Genomic DNA, 25,076 nt, shown 5'->3' on the forward strand with positions numbered 1-25,076 from the left:
TCAATTGCTAGAAGAGTTATCTTTCATCTCCAGCACATAGGCTGTGGAAGATGTATCCTGTGTCTAATTTTAGTTGTGGAATTTATAGAGTATTAAACTAAAATTGAGCTATTCATTATAAGAACATAAGAACATAAGAAATAGGAGCAGGAGTAGGCCATCTAGCCCCTCGAGCCTGCCCCGCCATTCAATAAGATCATGGCTGATCTGACGTGGATCAGTACCACTTACTTGTTTATGGGTTCTAAGATTATGGGTTCTATGATTTTGTATTGCTCAATTCCTAGAAGCTGTTAATTTTCTAGAAACTACACTAAATATATGTGCTATACTGCTATTATTGGGGGAGGTAATGGCCTAGTGATATTATCGCCAGACTGTTAATCCAGAAGCTCAGCTAATATTCTGGGGACCCGGGTTCGAATCCCACCACGGCAGGTGGTGGAATTTGAATTCAATAAAAAATATCTGGAAGTAAGAGTCGACTGATGACCGTGAAACTATTGTCGATTGTCAGAAAAACCCTCCTGGTTCACTAATGTCCTTTAGGGAAGGAAATCTGCCATCCTTACCTGGTCTGGCCTACATGTGACTCCAGAGCCACAGCAATGTGGTTGACTCTCAACTGTCCTCGGGCAACTAGGGATGGGCAATAAATGCTGGCCAGCCAGCGACACCCATATCCCATGAACGAATAAAAAAAATTGAAACTGTGAAAATGTTAGGATTTATGAAGTGACCACAATTGCTCCCTTGATCAGGTCTGTATTGCATTTGTCAATTATAGGTGTCCTAACCAGTGCAATTTTTATGGTACAGCTCTACCTGTGTGATAAAGTTAAAGTTCATTTATTAGTCACAAGTAAGCTTACATTAACACTGCAATGAAATTACTGTAAAAATCCCCCAGTGGCCACACTTCGGCACCTGTTCGGGTGCACTGAGGGAGAATTTAGCATGGCCAATGCATCTAATCAGCATGTCTTTCGGACCGTGGGAGGAAGCCGGAGTACCCGGAGGAAACCCACGCAGACACAGGGAGGACAGATCGTGACTCAAGCCAGGAATTGAACCCGGATCCCTGGCACTGTGAGGCAGCAGTGCGAACCACTGTGTCGCCCTATGCTCTACGATACTCTGTATACGATGATTACTGTGGCTGCATCAATCTACAATGGGAGCCTTTTCTCATCAACTAGATTCATACAGCCAAGAAGACACATTACTCAATTATTTTCAAGCAATGATCATTTTGTTTGAAGAAAAACAACATAAAGAATCATCATTTATAAAATTCTCACCGATTTTCTGGAAGTTACTGGAGGATTTTCACAGTATCTTCATTGCAGTGTTAATGTAAGCCTACTTGTGACAAATAAGCTTTAAACTTTATCTCTTCCTGCTTTGCACTACTGTTCAACATTAAAAGTACTGGATGCAAGTAAACTACATTTTGCTTCTTAGATGTAAAACTTAAAATAACTTTCTTAGAATTCTTTTCTTAGAATCCCTACAGTACAGAAAGAGGCCATTCGGCCCATCGAGTCTGCACCGACCACAATCCCACCCAGGCCCTACCCCCATATCCCTACATATTTATCCACTAATCCCTCTAACCTACGCATCTCAGGACACTAAGGGCAATTTTAGCATAGCCAATCAACCTAACCCGCACATCTTTGGACTGTGGGAAGAAACCCACGCAGACATGAGGAGAATGTGCAAACTCCACACAGACAGTGACCCAAGCCGGGAATTGAACCCAGGTCCTTGGAGCTGTGAAGCAGCAGTGCTAACCACTGTGCTACCGTTGTCAAAGCTTCTCTGTTCGTGCTCCTCAAATGGCTCAGCTACTTAAGTTAGTGAGTCATACAGACCAGAAGGAAGCCAGACCTGATTCTCTGAATTACCTGAGTTTGCTGATTTCAGCACTTCTGGCAAAAGACAGAAAAGAAGGTGCCAGATTCCCACTTGTAATTGCTATCCAGTGATCGCTGGTGGAAGTGCAATTGTATGAGTATTGGGTGAGGGGACAGGATGGACTCAGCAACACTCAGTCCTAAGGCGCATGCTTTAGGAATTGTCACTTAATTGACGCTTTGGGGTTCGGATGGGCAGTCAGTGTTTTGTTAATTTACTCAGCAAAGAATCAACTTTAAGAGACAAGTAGAGGAGAGATTTGGCACAAAAACATAGAAGAAACATTAAATCTTTTGCGTTATGAATGTATTTCTGGTCAATGCAACATTGGTTAGACCTAACCGTGTGCTTTAGTGGGTCCTTTATATCTTGATTTAAAGAGGCTAGTTTGATCAATAACTGATAAATTTAATGATTTATATTGCAGGGGAGCGCCTTTTCGGGTGTGATGTTTGTGGGAAACATTTTGCCACCAATGAGTATTTGAAGTGCCACAAGCGATGTCACATGGGTGCCAAACCTTATAAGTGTGATGTATGTGGGAAAACCTTTGGGTTGAGAGCATCCTTGGCCCAGCACAGCAATATACATGCAGGTGCGTAGCAATTCTACTACATCTCAATTTGAAATCTCTGCATAGGTTATAATAGTTTTTATTCTGGCATAAAAAACAACAGTGATTCAAGATATCAGGTAGACTTTGTGTAAAACATTGTTAGAGAGCCAACCAAAGTGGTCATGTTAGAAAAGAGCCTGTCTGAACTATTGACAGATGTTCATGGTGGTACTTTTACAAAATGTAGATGTTTTAATTGCCAGTATTTGTCAATACTTCTGATACTAAGCAGCGGTGTTTTGAGGTTGAAATGTCTAAAACCACTGTTACCATCCCAGTTGGTGTTACTACTGGACAGGAAGATTCCAGAATGGAACTTTGGCTCAGATGATCCTAACTTTTACCTTTCTTTTAGAAAAAGTGGAAGAACAGAGTCACATGACCGCTAATTAGTTTTAACAACAAGAAAATACATTTATTAAACATGAAAACTTTGATTGTGATACAATACTCCTTTACTCCCCCCAACTTCACAAATGTTCACTGAATCAAAAGACCGATGCCACTTAGCTGATCTCTCATGGCTTTCTCTCTCAATCCCACCAGATAATTGTCACGTCAGAGTTTCCAAATTCCACTCCCAAAAAAACACCCTTTGAAATCTTCTTTCATAGAAATCATAGAAACCCTACAATGCAGGAAGAGGCCATTCGGCCCATCGAGTCTGCACCGACCACAATCCCACCCAGGCCCTACCCCAATATCCCTACATATTTTTACCCACTAATCCCTCTAACCTACACATCTCAGGACACTAAGGGGCAATTTACCATGGCCAATCAACCTAACCAGCACATCTTTGGACTGTGGGAGGAAACCGGAGCACCTGGAGGAAAGCCACACAGACACGAGGAGAATGTGCACACTCCACACAGACAGTGACCCAAGCCGGGAATCGAACCCAGGTCCCTGGAGCTGTGAAGCAGCACTGCTAACCACTGTGCTACCGTGCCACCCAAACAATGTTGCAAACAATGTTTTCCATCAACTCCAAAAATGTGCAGGTTGGGTTGATTTTTCATGCTAAATTGCTCCAGGGTGAGTAGGTTAGGGGGATTAGTGGGGTAAATGTGCATGATTATGGGAATGGGACCTGGTTAAGCAGCTCTGTCCGAGAGTCAGTGCAGACTCGATGGGCTGAATGGCCTCCTGCACTGTGGAGATTCTGTGATTATTTATAATGTTGATAAGTTAAGCACGATGATCATACTGCCCAAGTTCAGCAATGTTGCAGCATAAAATACAGGTAAATAGCTAGCTCCTGTGGCATTTATTTTTTTTAGAACAAACCACCTTACATCTTGACCTGGACCTGCTAAACCTCAGTGGCTGAACCATAGGGACCAGGAAGGTCCCATAATTAAGCCCTAGCCTCCACTGAACTAGCTAGTCTCAGCACGGACAGAACCATAAAGTGGTACAGCACAGAAGGAGTCTGTATCTGTGCCAACTATTTCAAGTACCTCTATGATCTTGTCCTTTCCCCATAATTCACCTTGTTCCATTCTTCTGCCTTTTCCCTCCTTTTCAGATGACAGTCAAACTCCCTTTGGAATGCTTCAGTTGAGCTTGTCTCCAGAGCATTCCAGACCCTAACCACTCGCTGCATGAAACTCGTAGATTAGACCTGTTTAGATTTCTTTACCTTGGGGAATGAGAGACTTCCCAAACACCAATCTTCCTTCAGCTCCACTAAGTGCTTGTTTAATAGCAATCAGACACTGAAGCCCCGATAGGAGAATTTTATGTAGAAACGGTAAAATGACCTCAACTGGTCAGTGATTTATAATAAAGCAGTGGACTGAATAGATTTAAGCAATACATTTTGTAGATATGTAACAGACAATTTTAAGACGCTCATTAACAAATTTTGCAAGCGTACCAAGTGAGCAAATTGATCAAGTTCAAAATTTGTGTCCAAAGTATACATAATTAAAATAAATAACAGTAGCATGACCTCATACAGAAATTAGAGTCTGAATTACATTCCTGGGCCCCAAAGGACTGGATTGACTTGCATGTTTAATCATAAAGTCAGACGTTTAGACATAGTTATTATGAATGAATGTGGCAATGTCTTATTGCCTCTCTATATCTTGTGGAACTTTTCCTTGACTCCTGTAATTTTCCACAGAAACACGTCCATATTTTTGTGAACAGTGTGGAAAGGCGTTTACTCAGCAGGGAGCACTTCGACGTCACCAGCGAATTCACACAGGGGAAAAGCCTTATAAATGCAAGGCCTGTGAACGAACTTTCACAGATATGTCCACTTTGAGAAGACACGTGTCTGTAAGTGCTCCCTGACTTTGCATTTTGAGACAATACATTTTCTTTCTCACTGAAAATACATGTTGGAAAATAAAGTAAAACCAGTTTATTTATTAGTCACAAGTAGGCTTACATTAACACTGCAATGAAGTTACTGTGAAATTCCCCAAGTCGCCACACTCCAGCGTCTGTTTGGGTCAGTGCACCTAACCAGCACATCTTTCAGAATATGGGAGAAAACCCGGATGAAACCCATGCAGACACAGGAAGAACGTGCAAACTCCACACAGATAGTGACCCAAGTCAGGAATCGAACCCAGGTCCCTGGCTCTGTGAAGCAGCAGTGCTAACCGCTGTGCTACCAATCACATATTGTCAATGATTATCACTATTAAACCCCTCATCCCCATTCTTGGGCTGTATAATTATATTAGTTGGCATATGTCTGTACCCGATAGGATGTCATTTGTGCTCTGTTTCGGTGCTACCTGATTGAAGGGTTCAAATATGGAGTTCCCAACACATGATATGTACAAAGGCTTTGGAGACGAGAGCAGTTTTCCACATAGGCTGGAGCCAAGGTTTGGCTTTTGAGGAGAAGGGTGATGGCAGCAGATTTAAAGGAGTGAAGGACAACTGAAGAGAGAATTGTTTTCGATATTAGCTAACAAATGGGCTAGGAGGGGAAGTTGGGTGGCCAACAGTTTAGTGGGAATATGATTGAAGGGGGCAGGAGGTGGGTCAATAAGACATTGTCACATCCTATCCGACTGTGGCAAAGGTAAACGATCCTTCCTCGACCTGTCTGCAGCCTTTGGCATGGTTGACCGCACGATTCTTCTCCAACCCCTCTCCACCAGCTGGGTGTGACTGCTCTCTGTCACATTCTAATCTACCCATTGTAGCCAGAGTATCACCTGCAGTGGCTTCTATTCCCACTCCTGCACTATTGTCTCTTGTATCCCCAAGATCTATCCTTGGCATTTTCCTATTTCTCATCTACATGCTGCTCCTCAGCGACTTATCCGAAGGCACAGCATTTGTTTCCACATGCACACTGACATCCAGCTTTATCTCCCCACCACCTCCACTGACTTCTCCACTGTTGCTAAATTATCACACTGCTTATCAGAAGGGGACGACTCCAACTGGGGGTGGGGAGCAAAGCCCCCTGAGACTTCTGTGGTGGGCTGGTGTGAAGATTTATACAGGTTCTGATTGGGTGCCCTTTAAAGTTGGCACCCTGATCTCTATGCAGCCAGGTTTTGCTGGTATGTTTAGGCCCAGCCCCCTGTATGATGGCGTGGGACATGTCCCCTCATTTCTTTGGCACTCCTAATGCTGACCAACAGTATGTTCTTCAGAGGTTTTCCGTTATAATTCTGTTCCAGGACACCTTCAGAAGCTCACTGAATAGTGTAGTTCAAGGTTCAATAGATGTGTCCGCTATTCAAACTCTAAGTTGGAGCTGTGCAGGCATAGTATTGTGCGCCTAGTTAAATGTGGGAAAAGGACCAGCTAATGGACAACTGCAAGGAGGTTGGGGGAGGGGGAACGTACTCAGAAACCCCAGGAACACTTTTTCTTTCACAAAAGGTTAATGATTTCCCTCAACTGTCCTCATTTGTCAGCCACACATGTCACTGAATAACTATCAGAAGAGTTAACCCTACTTGATTTTCATACCTGATGCAATGAAAATCCCTTTCACTTTGGATTTCCTCTGGCACCTCATCCAACTGGCCAATATTCATGTGTGGACTGGTAGGTAAGTGCTGGCAGGTTATTCCTTGGGGGCATTAAAGCCAAGCTGAGTCATGTTCACACTCGAAGCATTCTGCAGTTGATCGCAGGAACCCTGGCAAGCCCAGGCAAGTCGTGGGGGTTACAGATAGTGTGACATGAACCCAAGATCCTGGTTGAGGCTGTCCTCGTGTGCGGAACTTGGCTATCAGTCTCTTCTCAGCGACTCTGCATTGTCATGTGTCGTGAAGGCCGCCTTGGAGAACGCTTACCCGAACGCTTAGACCTCGTCACCGCACAGGACCTTCAACCGATGCTATAGACTAGATACATCAATGACATTTTCTTCCTTTGGACCCATGGTGAACAATCACTGAAACAACTATATGATGACATCAACAAGTTCCATCCCACCATCAGATTCACCATGGACTACTCTCTGGAATCGGTTGCATTCTTGAACACGCACCTCCATCAAGGACGGTCACCTCAGCACTTCACTGTACTGCAAGCCCACGGATAACCTCACAATGCTCCACTTCTCCAGCTTCCACCCTAAACACGTTAAAGAAGCCATCCCCTACGGACAAGCAGGGTCTGCTCAGAGGAGGAGGATCGCAACAGACACCTCCAGGCGCTGAAAGATGCCCTCATAAGAACAGGATATGGCGCTCGACTCATCGATCGACAGTTCCGACGCGCCACAGCGAAAAACCGCACCGACCTCCTCAGAAAACAACCACGGGACATGGCGGACAGCGTACCCTTCGTCGTCCAGTACTTCCCCGGAGCGGAGAAGCTACGACGTCCTCTCCAGAGCCTTCAACATGTCATCGATGAAGATGAACATCTCGCCAAGGCCATCCCCACTTCTTGTCTTCAAACAACCGCACAACCTCAAACAGACCATTGTCTGCAGCAAACTACCCAGCCTTCAGGAGAACAGTGACCACGACACCACACAACCCTGCCACAGCAACCTCTGCAAGACATGCCGGATCATCGACACGGATGCCATCATCTCATGTGAGAACACCATCCACCAGGTACATGGTACATATTCTTGCAACTCGGCCAACGTTGTCTACCTGATACGCTGCAGGAAAGGATGTCCCGCGGCATGGTACATTGGGGAGACCATGCAGATGCTACGACAGCGGATGAATGAACACCGCTCGACAATCACCAGGCAAGAGTGTTCTCTTCCTGTTGGGGAACACTTCAGCGGTCACGGGCATTCGGCCTCTGATCTTCGGGTAAGCGTTCTCCAAGGCGACCTTCACGACACACGACAACGCAGAGTCGCTGAGCAGAGACTGATAGCCAAGTTCCCACACATGAAAACGGCCTCAACCGGGATCTTGGGTTCATGTCACACTATCTGTAACCCTCACTACTTGCCTGGGCTTGCAAAATCTCACCAACTGTCCTGGCTGGAGTCAATACACATCTCTTTAACCTGTGCTTAACCCTCTCTCCACTCACATTGTCTGTACCTTTCAGACTTGATTACCTGTAAAGACTCGCATTCCAACCATTATTTTGTAAATTGAGTTTGTGTCTTTATATGCCCTGTTTGGGAACAGAACTCCCACTCACCTGATGAAGGGGCAGCGTTCCGAAAGCTTGTAGCTTGTGCTACCAAATAAACCTGTTGGACTTTAACCTGGTGTTGTGAGACTTCTTACTATTTCTTCCTCATCAGGGAGGATGATCGTGCAGTCAAACTGTATAATACTTGCTGTTCACTTAACTCAGAGATCAGGTGTTGAACATGGGTACTTCTTGTCTAGCTTTTTCCTGTCACCAGACAATACGTTACCCATTTGGCGATCAAGAGAGTTAATACAATCTGTCGTCTTGTATATATAGAAGACTTTTACTATAATATGCACATACATTGTATGTTGTCTGGTTCCTCAAGTACCTAATTAAAAAGTTGCAGTTTAATGAATTTGTGCTAAAACATTTGTTGGCAATTTGTTTAAAAGGTGTCAATTCAATTTTCTGGTTGCATTATGTTTGCTTCTAGGTCCATGACCGAAATGCTCATTGGAGATCCTACTTGATTGATCTTACCTCAAAGAAAGATCATAATTGGTCCAAAATTGAAACTTTAGCAGACGTGTGCCTCTCTGATGATCCTGTACCTGTTAGCTGGATGAATATTCGCAATGAACGACCAGTGGGAGGAATGCAACCAAGTCATTGACCAATGTGACTAAAACAGGCGCACACAACACAAACTATGTATTGTTTTCAAATTGATAATGAAATATAGGGTATATTTTTATTTCTACTGAACTGTTTCTGTATAAAGCTAGTAATTTAATCATATACGTCGCATACATACACTCAGTGAGTCAAATATACAACGATCGACCACATTGTCATTTATAGATCTTTTGTTGTGCATCAGGCACAGTTTCTGTAGTCAGTCCATTAATGCAAACCTGAACTATCAAAGTCCATCATATTGATTCGGTATTAGTGAAGCATGATAGGTAATCCATGTCAGACATCTGCTTATTTCCAATGGTGAAAGTAATTATTTTGTACTTGGCTATTGGAGTTCAGCGTATCACCAGGGCATTGTATGGTCTGACAGAAATAAAACCTTTTCCTCAGAACCATTATCTTTTTTTTAAAACAATTACCAGTAAGCAGTGGCGAGTGGAGGAAGTATGCTTCATTGGTGCAATGGATTAAAGTGCATCTGCAGGTTAAATCTACACGGGCTAAATTGTTTTAATAAATCACTTCAGTAATATTCTAAAATGTAACTCTATCTTTGTTTAAGATTAGATTATTTCTAAGATGTTAAAGTGTATTTCTTGTAATATTAGAGAAGTATAATTCGTAACATGTTTTCTGTGAAGGTGGCTGTTTGCATCTCTGCTTGTATCCCTAGATTAATTTTTAATCTTTTTTAACGTATTTAAATGTGATAGCGTAACTTCTGAATTTGGGAATTTAGAAGAATTTGGTTAATGACATAAATTGCCATGGGATTTTTTTTCCAATGCTTGCAATATGTTTAGAATCAAATATGCAGCATAATACTGCAGAAGATGAACGGTTTGCAAGTAGGGAAGCAAAAACGCCATCGAGAAGCATTGTTATTGATCAGAATAGACCTTCACAAGGTGTCCGCTTTTGGTACTTGCTGCAGACCTACTGTTGATCATTTTTCAGCATTGTGATTGATACCTGAAAATTGAATGTCCTTTCCCTCCACTGATCAAACCTTGGTAACACTGTATATGTTGGAACATACTACACTCTGATCCTACTCAGACTAGTTGTAAACTTTTAGTGTGCAATAAAAACTCAGTGTTAGACATGTACTTGCTCAGCATCTAAAGGATTACGATGTCTCGTTTGCCAATAATATCATGTCACTGCATTGTAATATCCTGCCTGAAGGATTACAACTATATGATGTTATTTTACTGGCCTTTTGTGTATTGTGCACCATTTATTCCAGTGTGGTCATAGAGAGTGAACATCTGCTCTGATACAAAGCTTGTTATTTTTAAGAGACATTCATTGTAATTTAAGGATGCATTAATTAATCCTAGTCTGTCAAATATACCATAATGGTATATTTTAATGAATTTAACTTTGAATTGTTAATAGAGATGTCACATTGGAAATTTTAGTGCAATAATCATAGCAAAACATATGATTGTTAATCTATTGCAGCAGCAGTATGAAATCAAGAAGCATTAAAGTGTTTTATTTCAAACAACCTTTAGAAATTAGTATTTATTTTATTAAAGCAACAGCATATGAAAACTAGATGTTTTAATACCTATCTTGACAGTTTTTTCTAGCGATTCTCATACAGTATTAGTGAATGTAACTTTTACAATTGATGAATTTTACATTTTCACAAATTTAGAAAAAGACTATGTGTGGATTTCACAGTAAAAATGACGGTGAGGTTGTTAGCTTCAGACTGAACCAAGGCCTAACAAAAAGCAAGGGAGGGAAAGGTCCCCAATATCAGACCATCTGCCTTGAAAATGTACATCAGCAAGTCTAACACTGCCACTCCATCTCCTGGTGATCTCAAGACAAAGGTGGCATGGGCAGAAAGTAAGGTATTGGGCAGCGAGCCTGGCTCCAACTCACCAATGTTACCAAGGTCCAATGGGCAGGGAAGAGATGACGAACAGCCATCGTTATTGGAGCGGGAGAGATTAACAGGGTAGTATTATATTATGGTCAGATTTCCCCATGTTTTTCTCCATTTTTAACAGCTGACTAATTCCCAGACAGGAAGAGTTACAGGTCATTCCCTTCACTTGTCCAACATGAGAGCACAGGCATGTGATTTGTTCAACAATTGAACATAAGAAATAGGAGCAGGAGTAGGCTATCTAGCCCCTCAAGCCTGCTCCGCCATTTAATAAGATCATGGCAGATCTGATAGTGGGTTCAGTTCCAGTTACCCGCCCGCTCCCCATAACCCTTAATTCTCTTAATGGTTAAAAATCTATCTGTGACTTAAACACATTTAACGAGGTAGCCTCTACTGCTTCATTGGGCAGAGAATTCCAAAGATTCACTACCCTCTGGGAGAAGAAGTTCCTCCTCAACTCTGTTCTAAATTGACTCCCCCATACTTTGAGGCTATGCCCCCTAGTTCTTGTTTCCATTGTAAGTGGAAATAACCTTACTGCTTCTACCCTGTCTAGCCCCTTCATTATCTTGTATGTCTCTATAAGATCTCCCCTCAACCTTCTAAACTCCAATGAGTACAGGCCCAGTCTACTCAATCTCTCCTCATAAGCTAACCCCTTCATCTCCGAAATCAACCTGGTGAACCTTCTCTGTACCCCCTCCAAAGCTAATATATCCTTTCTTAAATAAAGGGGCCAAAATTGTACACAGTGCTCAAGGTGCGGCCTCACCAGTACCCTGTACAGTTGCAGCATGATCTCCCTGCTTTTATACTCCATCCCTCTCGCGATAAAGGCCAACATTCCATTTGCCGCCTTGATTACCTGCTGCACCTGCAAACTGAGTTTTTGTGATTCATGCAAAGGACCCCCAGGTCCCTCTGCACAGTAGCATGTTGTAATTTTTCACTGTTTAAATAATAGTCCATTTTACTATTATTCCTTCCAAAGTGGATAACCTCACACTTACCAACGTTAGCCTATCCAAATCTCTCTGCAGACTCTGTGTCCTCCATGCAATTTGCTTTTCCAATCATCTTTGTGTCATCCGCGAACTTTGTTACCCTACACTCAGTCCCCTCCTCCAGATCGTCTATGTATATGGTAAATATTTGAGGCCCCAGCACCGATCCCTGCGGCACGCCACTAGTCACTGATTGCCAACCGGAAAAGCACCCATTTATTCCGACTTTCTGCTTTCTGTTAGATACCAGGTTAAAGTCCAACAGGTTTATTTGGTAGCAAATAAACCTGTTGGACTTTAACCTGGTGTTGTGAGACTTCTTACTGTGTTCACCCTAGTCCAACGCCGGCATCTCCACATTCTGTTAGATAGCCAATCCTCAATCCACGCTAACACCCCAACTCCGTGTACCTTTATCTTATGCAGCAACCTTTTGTGAGGCACCTTATCGAATGCCTTTTGGAAATCTAAATACACTACATCCGCCAGTTCCCCTCTGTCAACTGCACTCGTTATATCCTCAAAAAATTCCAGTAAATTAGTCAAACATGACTTTCCCTTCATGAATCCATGCTGCGTCTGCTTGATTGAACCATTCTGTTCCAGGTGTCCTGCTATTTTTTCCTTAATGATAGATTCCAGCATTTTCCCAACTACAGATGTTAAGCTAACTGGCCTGTAGTTACCTGCCTTTTGTCTACCTCCTTTTTTAAACAGTGGCGTTACATTAGCTGTTTTCCAATCAGTTGGCACCTCCCCAGAGTCCAGTGAATTTTGATTAAATTACAACTAATGCATTTGCTATTTCTTCTGCTGTTTCTTTTAGTACCCTGGGATGCATTCCATCCGGACCAGGGGACTTGTCTACCTTTAGTCCCATTAGCCTACCCCAGCACTACCTCTTTAGTAATAGTGATCGTTTTAAGCTTCTCACCCTCTACAGTCCCATGACCGTCAATTATTGGTAAGCTATTTGTGTCCTCCACTGTGAAGACCGACAAAAAACTTGTTTAAGGCCTCGGCCATTTCCTATTATTAAATCCCCCTTCTCATCTTCTAAGGGACCAACATTTACTTTAGCCACTCTTTTCCGTTTTTGTATTTGTAAAAACTTTTACTATCAGTTTTTATATTTTGCGCTAGTTTACTTTCATAATCCATCTTTCCTTTCTTTCTTGCTTAGTAGTTCTTTGTTGTTTGTTAAAGCCTTCCCAATCTCCTAGTTCCCCACTAATTTTGGCCACTCTGTATGCATTGGTTTTTAATTTGAAACTCTCCTTTATTTCCTTAGTTATCCATGGCTGGTTATCCCTTTTCTTACATTCCTTTTTCACTGGAATATATTTTTGCTGAGTACTGAGAAAAATCTTTAAAATCCTCCACTGTTCCTCAACAGTCCCACCAATTAGTCTGTGTTCCCAGTCTACATTAGCCAACTCTGCCCTCATCCTATTGTAATCCCCCTTGTTTAAGCAGAGGACACTGGTTTGGGACCCTACTTTCTCATCCTCCGTCTGTATTAGAAATTCAACCATATTGTGATGACTCATTCCAAGAGGATCCCTCACAAGGAGATCATTAATTTTACCTGTCTCATTACACAGGACCAGATCCAAGATAGCTTGCTCCCTCGTAGGTTCTGTGACATACTGTTTGATTGAGATGATATCAGTCATATTAAGATAGAACCAGTTAGATTCAGAAAGAACTAACATAACAGGCAAAATGTCATTTTGTTTCCTTTGTCACGTGAAATGATGCAGTATTATACTGAAGTGCATTTGGATTGCTCCAATTTTTTTTTAATTCACTCAATAATTGTACAATAAACCAGTTGGCTGATTTGTATTATTTTAGAAGATAAAGGTGCAAATGTGAGAATTGAATATGCCCCTCAATCAAAATGAGGACACACTATCACTCGATTAATTATTGGGCAGTAAAGCTGGACTCCTGAACATAAATGGCTTTTGGAAAAATTAATGATGCTGGGTATTGTACATATTCACAACTGGGTCTGAAGCTGACACTTTCGAACTTGGAAATGCCCAGTCTACTTCAAATTACCCTGGAAAGGTATGGTATTTCAAAACTTTGAGCAATAGGTGAAGCTAGCCGTTGTGCAGTAGCAACATCAGTAGTATTTTCCACTTCCGCCTTGCTGCCATTATGTCAAAATGTTGTTCTGCCTACCACACAAATGAGTAATGTGTATGAATTTCAGTGCCAGGTACGTAGGCCATATGTCCCAATGACTGCTGGATCATGTCAGACAGTACGTCCCTTCAGCTGTTCGCAGTGGACAGAATACTAACCGTACTCAACCAGCCTGTGGTTGTAAAACCCAGAACATAATGCCTAACAGTAGATGTGATTCTGCAATTGGACAGCACTTGCTGAACAATACCAAGTGTGCCAAGAATTACACTAACAACTGATTTAAGATATCAGCCTGGCTTACAATGTGGCTCACTTAGGCTTGCTAGAAGCTATAATATTCATAAGTAGAGACCTGTCCTCTGCAGCAAAAGAAACATGTCAAGGCATTGCATTGATTTTGAATTGAACCAAAGCATGAGGACAGCAGTTCCCTGGTGCATTCTCCACGACTACACCTCTACCAATCAAACTTGAAATGTTTCTCCCTTTGAAATTTGGCATTCTTCCATCTATCCTGATGAATGCAAGATGAAAAGCTTCGACAGTGTGTCTCTTTTTTATGCAATATTTCATACCACTTTTTTGGAAGCCATTCTTCGTGCTAAAAAAATGAAGATTCACTAGACTTGAATGTAAATGCTTTAGAAAAACTGTTAGGTGAATTAAAAGAATATGTCAGATGAAGATGATAGGCCTATACCTTAAAGTTTCTGCACAGTCTAAATCAAATGGGCATGCCAAGGCACAAACTTAGACTCAAGAAAGGATCGTGCTGTTGGTACGAAATTTGAATCCTAAACATATCACAGAACAAATTGATATTTATGGAGCTGTTTTTTTCATTGATAGAAATGAGGAAATATTTTTCTTTGAGGGTGTGGATCTTTGGCATACTATTTGCAAAGGTTAAGGCAGTCTTTGAATATCTTTAACACAAAAGTAGATAGATTAATGAGCAAAAGGGGTGAAAGGTTACTGGGGCTAGACAGGAATGCAGAGTTGAGGTTAAAACGAGGTCAGCCATATTATTGAATGGCGGAGCAGGTTTGAGTGGCCTACTCCTGCTCTTAATTCATACGTTTCTATAGATGCTGAAATTATAACAGGCAGATTTCAAGAAAATAGTGTTTATTCTCAAGTAATACTGAGTCCATCAGATGTTGAGTCTTTCATATTCCATGACTATAAACAAGGCACAAGCGTCTTGACAACATTTGTACTTTTATTCAGAGGCTTAGTCTGCTGTAGCCTTTTTTCCCAATTGAAGCATTAGAAGGGAATTAAAGCTTATTTATTAGTGTCACAAGTAGGCTTGTATTAACACTGCAATGAAGTTACTGTGAAAATCCCCCAGTTGCCACACTCTGTACACAGAGAAAATTTAGCATAGCGAATGCACATAACCAGCACGTCTTTCAGACTGTGGGAGGAAACCGGAGCACCCAGAGGAAACCCATGCAGGCACGGGAAGAACATGCAAGCTCTGCACAGACAGTGACCCAAGCCAGGAATCGAACCTGGGTCCCTGGCACTGCAAGGCAGCAGTGCTAACCACTGTGGTGCCCACTTGTAAATTAAACTTCTTTCTGAAAAATAAGAATGTGCAGGATTACAGGGACAAAGCAGGAGAATTAGGCACCAAGCGAATGCTCATACGGGGACACCTGCAGTGTAACAATTTTGAGGGAAGTTCTGATCCTGTTAAAAAGTTTCTCCTGAAATAAGAAGCAGAAATCCTGCAGTTCATTTGCCATAAAGATACCAATCTGGAGACCAGGGGATTGAGGGGCTGTGTTGGTATATTTTCAAAGGGAGGTGGCCAGATCCATATTGCTGCAAACCCGCCCCCCTGGGTCTTTCCCAAACTCAACCTCTTATCTGTTGCTGCTGGAGTAGGGGACCCCGCGCATGCGTGTCACGGCAGTGCCGGGGAGCATTCTGGACGCATGCGCGTCACGGCGTTGCCGAGGACAGAGGATGGGTCGTATGGTGGGCGCATGCGCATCACGGCAGTGACGGAAATAGCATTCTGGATGCATGCGCGTCACGGCCGTGCCGAGGAGCGTTCGGGGCGCATGCGCGTCACGCCAGGGACAGCGAGCATAGTGGACGCATGCGTATCGTGGCGGCGATGAGGCGGAGCATGCTAGGCGCCTGCGCATTGTCACGCCCCGCCCCCCCAGCGGCGCGCGCAGGTGCCGGGAGCGCGAGGCGCGGCCTTGGCCTCGGAGTGCGCATGCGCCGAGTTGAGGGCCGCTGGAGCAGTTCCGATGGTCAGCTAGAGCCCCGCCGCCCGGGGGGAGGGGGCAACAAACCCCCTCCCCCCTCAATACCCCCCAACACACACACGCACCCTGTACAGGCCGAGTCCCGGACAGCAGGTCAGTCGGTGCGGGAAAAAGTCGTTTGTTTTGTGAGGGAGGGGAACCGCGTTCGGCCCGGGGCTCAGCACCCCCCCCCCCCCCCCGTCTGTATTGAGGGGGGTGGAGAGAGACTGACAGGCAGTCGGGGAGAGGACATTGTCTGCGGGGCAGGGATTGGGGGCAAAGAGGCTCAGAGGCTGTGTGCAGAACTCCCCCCATCACCAGGACCTGCTGCCAGGAGAATGGGGTCACTGACCCCCCTCCCCATTTCCCCCTCCATCTACCCCAGCCCCCCCCTCAGCACCGCCCCCTCCCCCCCTCAGCACCGCCCCCTCCCCCCCTCAGCACCGCCCCCTCCCCCCCTCAGCACCGCCCCCTCCCCCCCTCAGCACCGCCCCCTCCCCCCCTCAGCACCGCCCCCTCCCCCCCTCAGCACCGCCCCCTCCCCCCCTCAGCACCGCCCCCTCCCCCCCTCAGCACCGCCCCCTCCCCCCCTCAGCACCGCCCCCTCCCCCCCTCAGCACCGCCCCCTCCCCCCCTCAGCACCGCCCCCTCCCCCCCTCAGCACCGCCCCCTCCCCCCCTCAGCACCGCCCCCTCCCCCCCTCAGCACCGCCCCATCCCCCCCCTCAGCACCGCCCCATCCCCCCCCTCAGCACCGCCCCATCCCCCCCCTCAGCACCGCCCCATCCCCCCCCTCAGCACCGCCCCATCCCCCCCCTCAGCACCGCCCCATCCCCCCCCTCAGCACCGCCCCATCCCCCCCCTCAGCACCGCCCCATCCCCCCCCTCAGCACCGCCCCATCCCCCCCCTCAGCACCGCCCCATCCCCCCCCTCAGCACCGCCCCATCCCCCCCCTCAGCACCGCCCCATCCCCCCCTCAGCACCGCCCCCTCCCCCCCTCAGCACCGCCCCCTCCCCCCCTCAGCACCGCCCCCTCCCCCCCTCAGCACCGCCCCCCCCCCCCCTCAGCACCGCCCCCCCCCCCCTCAGCACCGCCCCATCCCCCCTCAGCACCGCCCCATCCCCCCCCTCAGCACCGCCCCATCCCCCCCCTCAGCACCGCCCCATCCCCCCCCTCAGCACCGCCCCATCCCCCCCCTCAGCACCGCCCCATCCCCCCCCTCAGCACCGCCCCATCCCCCCCCTCAGCACCGCCCCATCCCCCCCCTCAGCACCGCCCCATCCCCCCCCTCAGCACCGCCCCATCCCCCCCCTCAGCACCGCCCCATCCCCCCCTCAGCACCGCCCCATCCCCCCCCTCAGCACCGCCCCATCCCCCCCCTCAGCACCGCCCCATCCCCCCCCTCAGCACCGCCCCATCCCCCCCCTCAGCACCGCCCCATCCCCCCCCTCAGCACCGCCCCATCCCCCCCCTCAGCACCGCCCCATCCCCCCCCTCAGCACCGCCCCATCCCCCCCCTCAGCACCGCCCCATCCCCCCCCTCAGCACCGCCCCATCCCCCCCCTCAGCACCGCCCCATCCCCCCCCTCAGCACCGCCCCATCCCCCCCCTCAGCACCGCCCCATCCCCCCCCTCAGCACCGCCCCATCCCCCCCCTCAGCACCGCCCCATCCCCCCCCTCAGCACCGCCCCATCCCCCCCCTCAGCACCGCCCCATCCCCCCCCTCAGCACCGCCCCATCCCCCCCCTCAGCACCGCCCCATCCCCCCCCTCAGCACCGCCCCATCCCCCCCCTCAGCACCGCCCCATCCCCCCCCTCAGCACCGCCCCATCCCCCCCCTCAGCACCGCCCCATCCCCCCCCTCAGCACCGCCCCATCCCCCCCCTCAGCACCGCCCCATCCCCCCCCTCAGCACCGCCCCATCCCCCCCCTCAGCACCGCCCCATCCCCCCCCTCAGCACCGCCCCATCCCCCCCCTCAGCACCGCCCCATCCCCCCCCTCAGCACCGCCCCATCCCCCCCCTCAGCACCGCCCCATCCCCCCCCTCAGCACCGCCCCATCCCCCCCCTCAGCACCGCCCCATCCCCCCCCTCAGCACCGCCCCCCCAGCACCGCCCCATCCCCAGCCCCCCTCCCCCATCCCCATGCTGTTTGCACACCATTGCACCTCAGGTTTGCATGTTGACAGCCACAGGGCAAGGAAGGAGTCTCTGGTCCATCCATCTGCTGATATTAAGGCGGCGTGTTAGCACTGCTGCCCCACAGCGCCAGGGGTCTGGTAATATACAGGCCCAATCTGGCCCATGGGCCACATTTTGCTCACCTCTGTTGTAACCCTTGTGGAGATGCCAGCGTTGGATTGGGGTAAACACAGTAAGAAGTCTCACAACACCAGGTTAAAGTCCAACAGGTTTATTTGGTAGCAAAAGCCACTAGCTTTCGGAGCGCTCGCTGCTCCTTCATCAGGTGAGTGGGAGTTCTGTTCATAAACGGGGCATATAAAGACACACACTCAATTTACAAAATAACGGTTGGAATGCGAGTCTTTACAGGTAATCAAGTCTCAAAGGTACAGATAATGTGACTGGAGAGAGCATTAAGCACAGGTTAAAGAGATGTGTATTGTCTCCAGACAGGACAGTGAGATTTTGCAAGCCCAGGCAAGTCGTGGGGGTTACAGACAGTGTGACATGAACCCAAGATCCCGGTTGAGGCCGTCCTCGTGTGCGGAACTTGGCTTGGCTTGACTGTAACCCTCGTTACCCAGTATCCATCTAACCAGAATGGTTAGCACTGCTGCCTCACAGCGCCAAGGACCCGAGTTCAATTTCGGCCTTGGGTCACTGTCTGTGTGGCGTTTGCACGTTCTCCCGATGTCAGTGTGGGTCTCTTCCAGGTGCACCGGTTTCCTCTTACAGTCTGAAAGACATGCTGGTTAGGTGGATTGTCCATGCCAAATTGCCCCTTAGTGTTCCAAGATGTGGAGGTTAGGGAGATTGGCCATGGTAAATGTGTTGGGTATAATGTAGGCCTGGGTAAGATGCTCCTTTGGAGTGTCGGTGCAGACTCGATGGGCCAAATGGCCTCTTTCTGCAGAGTAGGGATTCTATGATTGAGAGAGGCCGATCCAAAAGCAGCAGCTTTCAACCACCCCCCATGGCAGTTGTAACTAGTCCAGAAGATCAATCTGACCCGGCATTCCAGGTTCTACCCTCTGTACAGGGTGAGTTGTGTTACGGTCGGAAGCTGGTGCTGTTTGTGCTTTGGGGAATTTGATAATCCAGTGTCCCCTGTGCATGCCTGTTCCAGGGTTTCAGGTCCAGCCTTGTGCGGAATTGTGACATCTTTAATTGGGGCAAACTGTTATGTTGAACACAACCTATTGTTTCCATTATCATAAAACCTCAATTAAATGACACGCCCCTTTCCCCTCCCCAATTATTCTTCTCTAGGAGGGAAGCCTCCTTAAACTGTTTTTAAAAGAACTGCTCCCAGAAGCAGTAGAGTTATAGAGTCATAGAGGTTTACAGCATGGAAACAGGCCCTTCGGCCAAAATTGTCGATGCCACCCTTTTTTTTAAGCCCCTAAGCTAGTCCCAATTGCCTATGTTTGGCCCATATCCCTCTATACCTATCTTATCCGTGTAACTATCTAAATGCTTTTTAAAAGACAAAATTGTACTCGCCTCTACTACTACCTCTGGCAGCTTGTTCCAGACACTTACCAGCCTCTGTGTGAAAATATTGCCCCCCCTGGACCCTTTTGTGTATCTCCCCTCTCACCTTAAACCTATGCCCTCTAGTTTTAGACTCCCCTACTTATGGGAAAAGAAATTGACTAACTGATCTAGGTCCCCTGTCTAGCTGATCTATGCCCCATGGATGGACATGTGACGTGTGGTCGCCCAATTCTGATGGAACCTTTGGATTTGGTCCCAGTTGAAGTGGAGCAGATCCATATGCTGCAATTCTCATTTCTCATATTTAGAGGACCAATCCAAAGATCTAAATTGGAGGAATTAGGAGATTGAACAAAGAAAGAATTTATAACCGTAGGGCAGCCCAAAATGCTTTACAGCCTTTACATCTACTTTTGAAGTGCAGTCACTGTTTTAATATAGGGGATGTGGTAGCCATCATTACACACAGCAAGATCCCACAAACGGCTCTGTCGACTAAATAATCGATTTAAATGACATTACTTGTTATATAAATATGGCACTGGGAAGAATTCCTTTCTTTAAAATACAGCAATGGGACCTTTATGTCCAGCTGAGAGAGCAGAAGAGGCCTTAATTTAACGTCTCATCTGAAAGCCTTCTTATGGATTCAAAACTGTCAAAGATTGTGCTCAATTTAATCTTGCTCTGCTTGAGTGAGGAGTAGGAGAGGGATACACTTCCCCAGCAATGGGAGGAAGATATCTACTGCTGCAGTGAAAACGGCACGCAGGAGGTGACCCAGCGGTTCAGTAGCCCCACTTTTGCCTTGCTAATATCTGAGCACCAATGGGGCAACATAACATTTGCTTGACCCCTTTAGCATTTCACAGCATCAGAAGGCTGTCTGGAGTAAGCATGCTTGCCAGCAATTTGAACATTCAGTGGTGTTTATGTGCAATCTAGGAAGTGTTCAAACTATCCGGTTGACCTTTAGGCTGATCTGAATCAGTAGCAGTGTTGGAAAAGAGCACTATATGTATAAAACATAGATTGCCAATTTTAAAAGAAAGATCAAGTTTAATTGCCATTTTGGCAACAGACTGCTGTATACAAATAATTTGCTGAAACCAATTTCTTATTACGCTGTAATGAAATTGTCTAACACTCTTGCAACTTTTTTTTACCTACCTAATAGGATTATATAAGAATGTAAGAATTTGTGCGGGATTAGGCCATAAGGCCCCTCAAGATCATCCTCAAAATCCATCAATCCTCTTTGCTTTATCATTTCACATTTTCATCTGATCTTATAAGATGATTCTTTTAACTTATCCATGATTTTATATTTACCATTTTAGGAAACAACACTATTTCAAAATATTGTGATATTTCGCAGTACAATCATTCTGGTAAGTTTTCTGAAAGCAAGTGATTATATTTGTGCAATTAATTATGCTCTTCCCCAATTCACAATTTTCAAAGCAGGAGCACTGCTACCTCACAGCGGCAGGGATCTGGTTTAATTCCCGGCTTGGGTCACTGTCTGTGTGGAGTTTGAATGTTCTCCCCGTATCTGCAAGGGTTTCCTCCAGGTATTCTGGTTTCCTCCCACAGTCTGAAAGACATGCTGGTTAGGGTGCATTGACCCGAACAGGCGCCGAAGTGTGGCGACTAGGGAAATTTCACAGTAACTTCATTGCATTCATGTAAGCCTTACTTGTGACTGACAAACTTTTTAGATCTGACCAAACGGAACAATGTGCCCTGCTTCTGTGACAAGACATTGCGGACTGCTGCTGATAAAGTATTGTAAAAGTGGAGACCATTTTAACTTTTGGCTGTGCCGAGGACAGCTTTATTTCTGCCCGTTCTGGGTTACTGAGGCAATAAATCACGGAACAGGAAAACCACTCAGTCCGTCGAGCCTGCTCCTTCCACAGACGCCTCATAATCAGATCAACAATGGGATCTATTCCACTCACAATGGGAACATAATTTTTGGCGTTGTAATTATTTTATCTTCCTGCGTAACCACTGAAAGTCTTGTGTGAGACATGGCAAGCCTGTTTACACCAGTTTTTTCCTGCCTAATATAAATCGCCTCCCCAAGAAAAATTAAATTCAGTTTGAACTTGTTTTCATTCCAATGTCTGGGGAATTGCCGTTCCGTGCATGCAAAACTAAAATTTGGAACTCTTCAGCAGTTTCCATTATTCATGTTTGGGTCCCCTCCATTTGGTGAATAATAGACGTTCCACTGTATCCTCAAGTGGCATGTTCTGTATAAATACTCCCAGTTCTCCAAAGGTAATCAGGCAAAACTCCAGAAGAGTTAATTTATTCCAACATCTGTACGATTAAGCAAAGCTCTATTGTCCTCAACAGATAATACTCACCCGCGAAACACAACGGCAAAAATGTTTTTTTGGAATATTCATTTCATTCAACATGTTTATCAAAAGGCAATCAGTTTGATCTTTCACTTCATAATGCAGCTCACACTCAACTTATGGGGTGGCACACTGGCGATGGGGCAACACGGTGGCACAGTGATTAGCACTGCTGCCTCACAGGGACCTGCGTTTGATTCCCGGCTCTGTGCGGAGTCTGCACATTCTCCCCGTGTCTGCGTGGGTTTCCTCCGGGTGCTCCGGTTTCCTCCCACAGTCCAAAAGACGTGCTGGTGCATTGGCCATGCTAAGTTCTCCCTCAGTGTACCCAAACAAGTGCCGGAGTGTGGTGACTAGGGGATTTTCGCAGTAACTTCATTGCAGTGTTAGTATAAGCCTACTTGTGTCACTAATGAATAAACTTTAAAACTACACAACAGAAAATGCTATTGAGCAGCCACAGATGCAGTTCTTTTAAGGAAAAGCTGCTACTGAGAACCATCATTGTTAACAATGCAAGTGTAGAATTTTTCTGGACAGGATGAATTTTTTTATCTTGCAGCTTGTTCTTGTTGGAGGTGTTCTAAAAATATAAGTTTTAGAATCAAAGCAATACACTGCGGATGCTGTTTTTTTAAAGTTTATTTATTAGTGTCACAAGTAGGCTTACATTGACATTGCAATTAAGTTAGTGTGAAATCCCCTAGTCGCCACACTCAGACGCCAGTTCGGGTACACTGAGGGGGAATTTAGCATGGCCAATACACCTAACCAGCACATCTTTCAGACAGGGAGGAAACCGGAGCACCCGGAGGAAGCCCACACAGACATGGGGAGAGCCCACACATGCAGTGACCCAAGCTGGGAATTGAACCCGGGTCCCTGGCGCTGTGAGGCAGCAGTGCTAACCACTATGCCACCGTGCTGCCTTGATATGTAAAACATACATGGAAACAGGTTGTTCCGTCCAAGGGATGTATGTCAATATTTATACTCCATGTGACCTCTTTCCAGCCTTCTCTTCCCTTCTCATATACATGCACCAAGCCTCGCCTTAAATGCAGCAATGCTTTCTGCTTCATTCATTCCTATTTAGTAGTGAGTTCAACTCTCACCACTCTCTCTCGTCACGTGTAGGAGTGCTGAATTAATTTGGCTTCTAGGTCTGGATAAGTGCCAACTTCCCAGTTCAGCTGGGCTGTGACATTAACCAAGCACCATCCATAGTCTCAAAAGCATGGGTTGGTAGTAATTGCCAATCAAGCCTTGATTATAGATTATACTTTACAGCAAGAATTCGAAATGGAAAATTGATACTGTGGAAGATTAAAGAGGATGAGACCTTGCCTCAGCAACAGTTCTGTTTTATCAGTCAGAACTATTTTTTATGACTGAGACTTAATATATCTTGCATGAAAATTCAGGTATTAGTTTGAAATTATTCAGTGATGTAAGTGTGTGAGTAACATCCTCCAAATTCCTTGTTTGAAGTAATGCGTCTTTTTTTGTAATACGCACTGATTTTCCCAACTAGTCATATTCAAAAGTCAACTTTTGCAAAGTTCTGCCATTCCTTCCACTACACTATAAGAAGAGAGATTGGATACTTTGAGATATGTAGAATAAACAGTGATATATTGTTGAATTTTTTTCACCTACGGAATAGGGAGTGTAATTCAGATGGGATGTTCATTGAATCATATCTCTAGCAGCTATCTGAGACATCGATTACAAACTGCCTTCCAGTCCTCTCTCCTATAGAAGGAGACTAACCTAGTGGAGAGAAAACAAGGTTGTCTTCATATAAATGGGGTGCATGCCCTCCCTGCAAAAACTGCATAGCTTCCTTAATGTGATCATTTAAATGATGCTAAAGTTAAGTTTATTTATCAGCCACAAGTAAGGCTTACATTAACATTGCGATGAAGTTACTGTGACAATCTCCCTAGTCGCCACACTCCGGCGCCTGTTCGGGTACACTGAGGGAGAATTTAGCATGGCCATTGCGCCTAACTAGCACGTCTTTCAGACTGTGGGAGAAAACCGGAGAAAACCTGGATGGAACCCACGCAGACATGGGGAAAATGTGCAGACTCCACACAGACAGCGACCCAAGCGGGGAATCGAACCAGGATCCCTGGCGCTGTGAGGCAGCAGTGCTAATCACTGTGCCACCATGTCACCCTAATGTTGTTAGATCAGATTTGAATGAATGTGGCTTTTATTCATTGTTAAATGTGTTAACAATTATACTGTTTTTATTAAGGTTGACAACATCACTAGAATTTAATCTGCACTTGATTTATATTTATACTTCAAATACACAATGGCGATCATCATAATCGTGACAAAATTGACTCTGGCACACTAAACCTCGCAAGTAAGTGTGCATCATTTAGGTTTTTTTTTGCTGCTTAAACTGAATTGCATTGTTGGGCCTTTAAGGCTTGCAATCTCCAATGTAATGCCAATTGTATTGGTGGCAGCAACTTTTGTTTACGTAGTGCCTTTAACTTAGAAAAATATCCCAAGGTCAGACTTAGAAGTTGAATCCGAATGGACGCCGTACCTAAGAAGAAGCCATGAGGAAGTTAACAAAAGCTTGGTAAAAGCCTTGGATTATAATTTGGTCTCAAAGGGGGAAAAGGCGATGGAAAGTTTTAGGGAGGAAATGCCAGAGCATTCGACCTAGATGGTTGAAGGCATGCCACTGATGATGGGAAGATTGGAGGGAAAGATACCTAAGAGGCCAAAGTTGGAAAGCAGAGTTTTGGGGGCATATACACTGGTGAGAGGGAAGGCAACCTGGGGGAAGTTGCACACATGGAACAGACAAAGGTCATGAAGGGATTTAAACCACGGGGGTGAACATTTAAAGTTGAAAGTATTTGAA

At 45.8% G+C, this 25,076-nt stretch overlaps 2 protein-coding genes across 6 annotated transcripts in view; both read left to right on the forward strand.

Annotated features, from left to right (window-relative positions):
- Positions 1-10,344, forward strand: part of LOC144504644 (uncharacterized) — a 34,513-nt gene extending 24,169 nt beyond the window's left edge. For all 4 annotated transcript variants that reach the window (XM_078230324.1, XM_078230323.1, XM_078230325.1 and 1 more), the window contains 3 exons: positions 2,348-2,515; positions 4,671-4,828; positions 8,583-10,344. In XM_078230324.1, the coding sequence (XP_078086450.1) occupies positions 2,348-2,515; positions 4,671-4,828; positions 8,583-8,762 (506 nt within the window). In that variant the 3' untranslated portion in view covers positions 8,763-10,344. The remainder of the gene's footprint in view (positions 1-2,347; positions 2,516-4,670; positions 4,829-8,582) is intronic.
- A 5,698-nt stretch (positions 10,345-16,042) lies between these two features.
- Positions 16,043-25,076, forward strand: part of gzf1 (GDNF-inducible zinc finger protein 1) — a 34,472-nt gene continuing 25,438 nt past the window's right edge. The window contains exons 1-3 of one of the 2 annotated variants that reach the window (XM_078230329.1): positions 16,043-16,242; positions 21,152-21,202; positions 24,450-24,563. The gene's annotated coding sequence lies outside the window, so the exon portion shown is untranslated. The remainder of the gene's footprint in view (positions 16,243-21,151; positions 21,203-24,449; positions 24,564-25,076) is intronic. The other variant, XM_078230331.1, reaches the window with a different exon arrangement.

Source organism: Mustelus asterias, chromosome 15, assembly GCF_964213995.1.
Source record: "Mustelus asterias chromosome 15, sMusAst1.hap1.1, whole genome shotgun sequence".
NCBI lineage: Eukaryota > Metazoa > Chordata > Chondrichthyes > Carcharhiniformes > Triakidae > Mustelus > Mustelus asterias.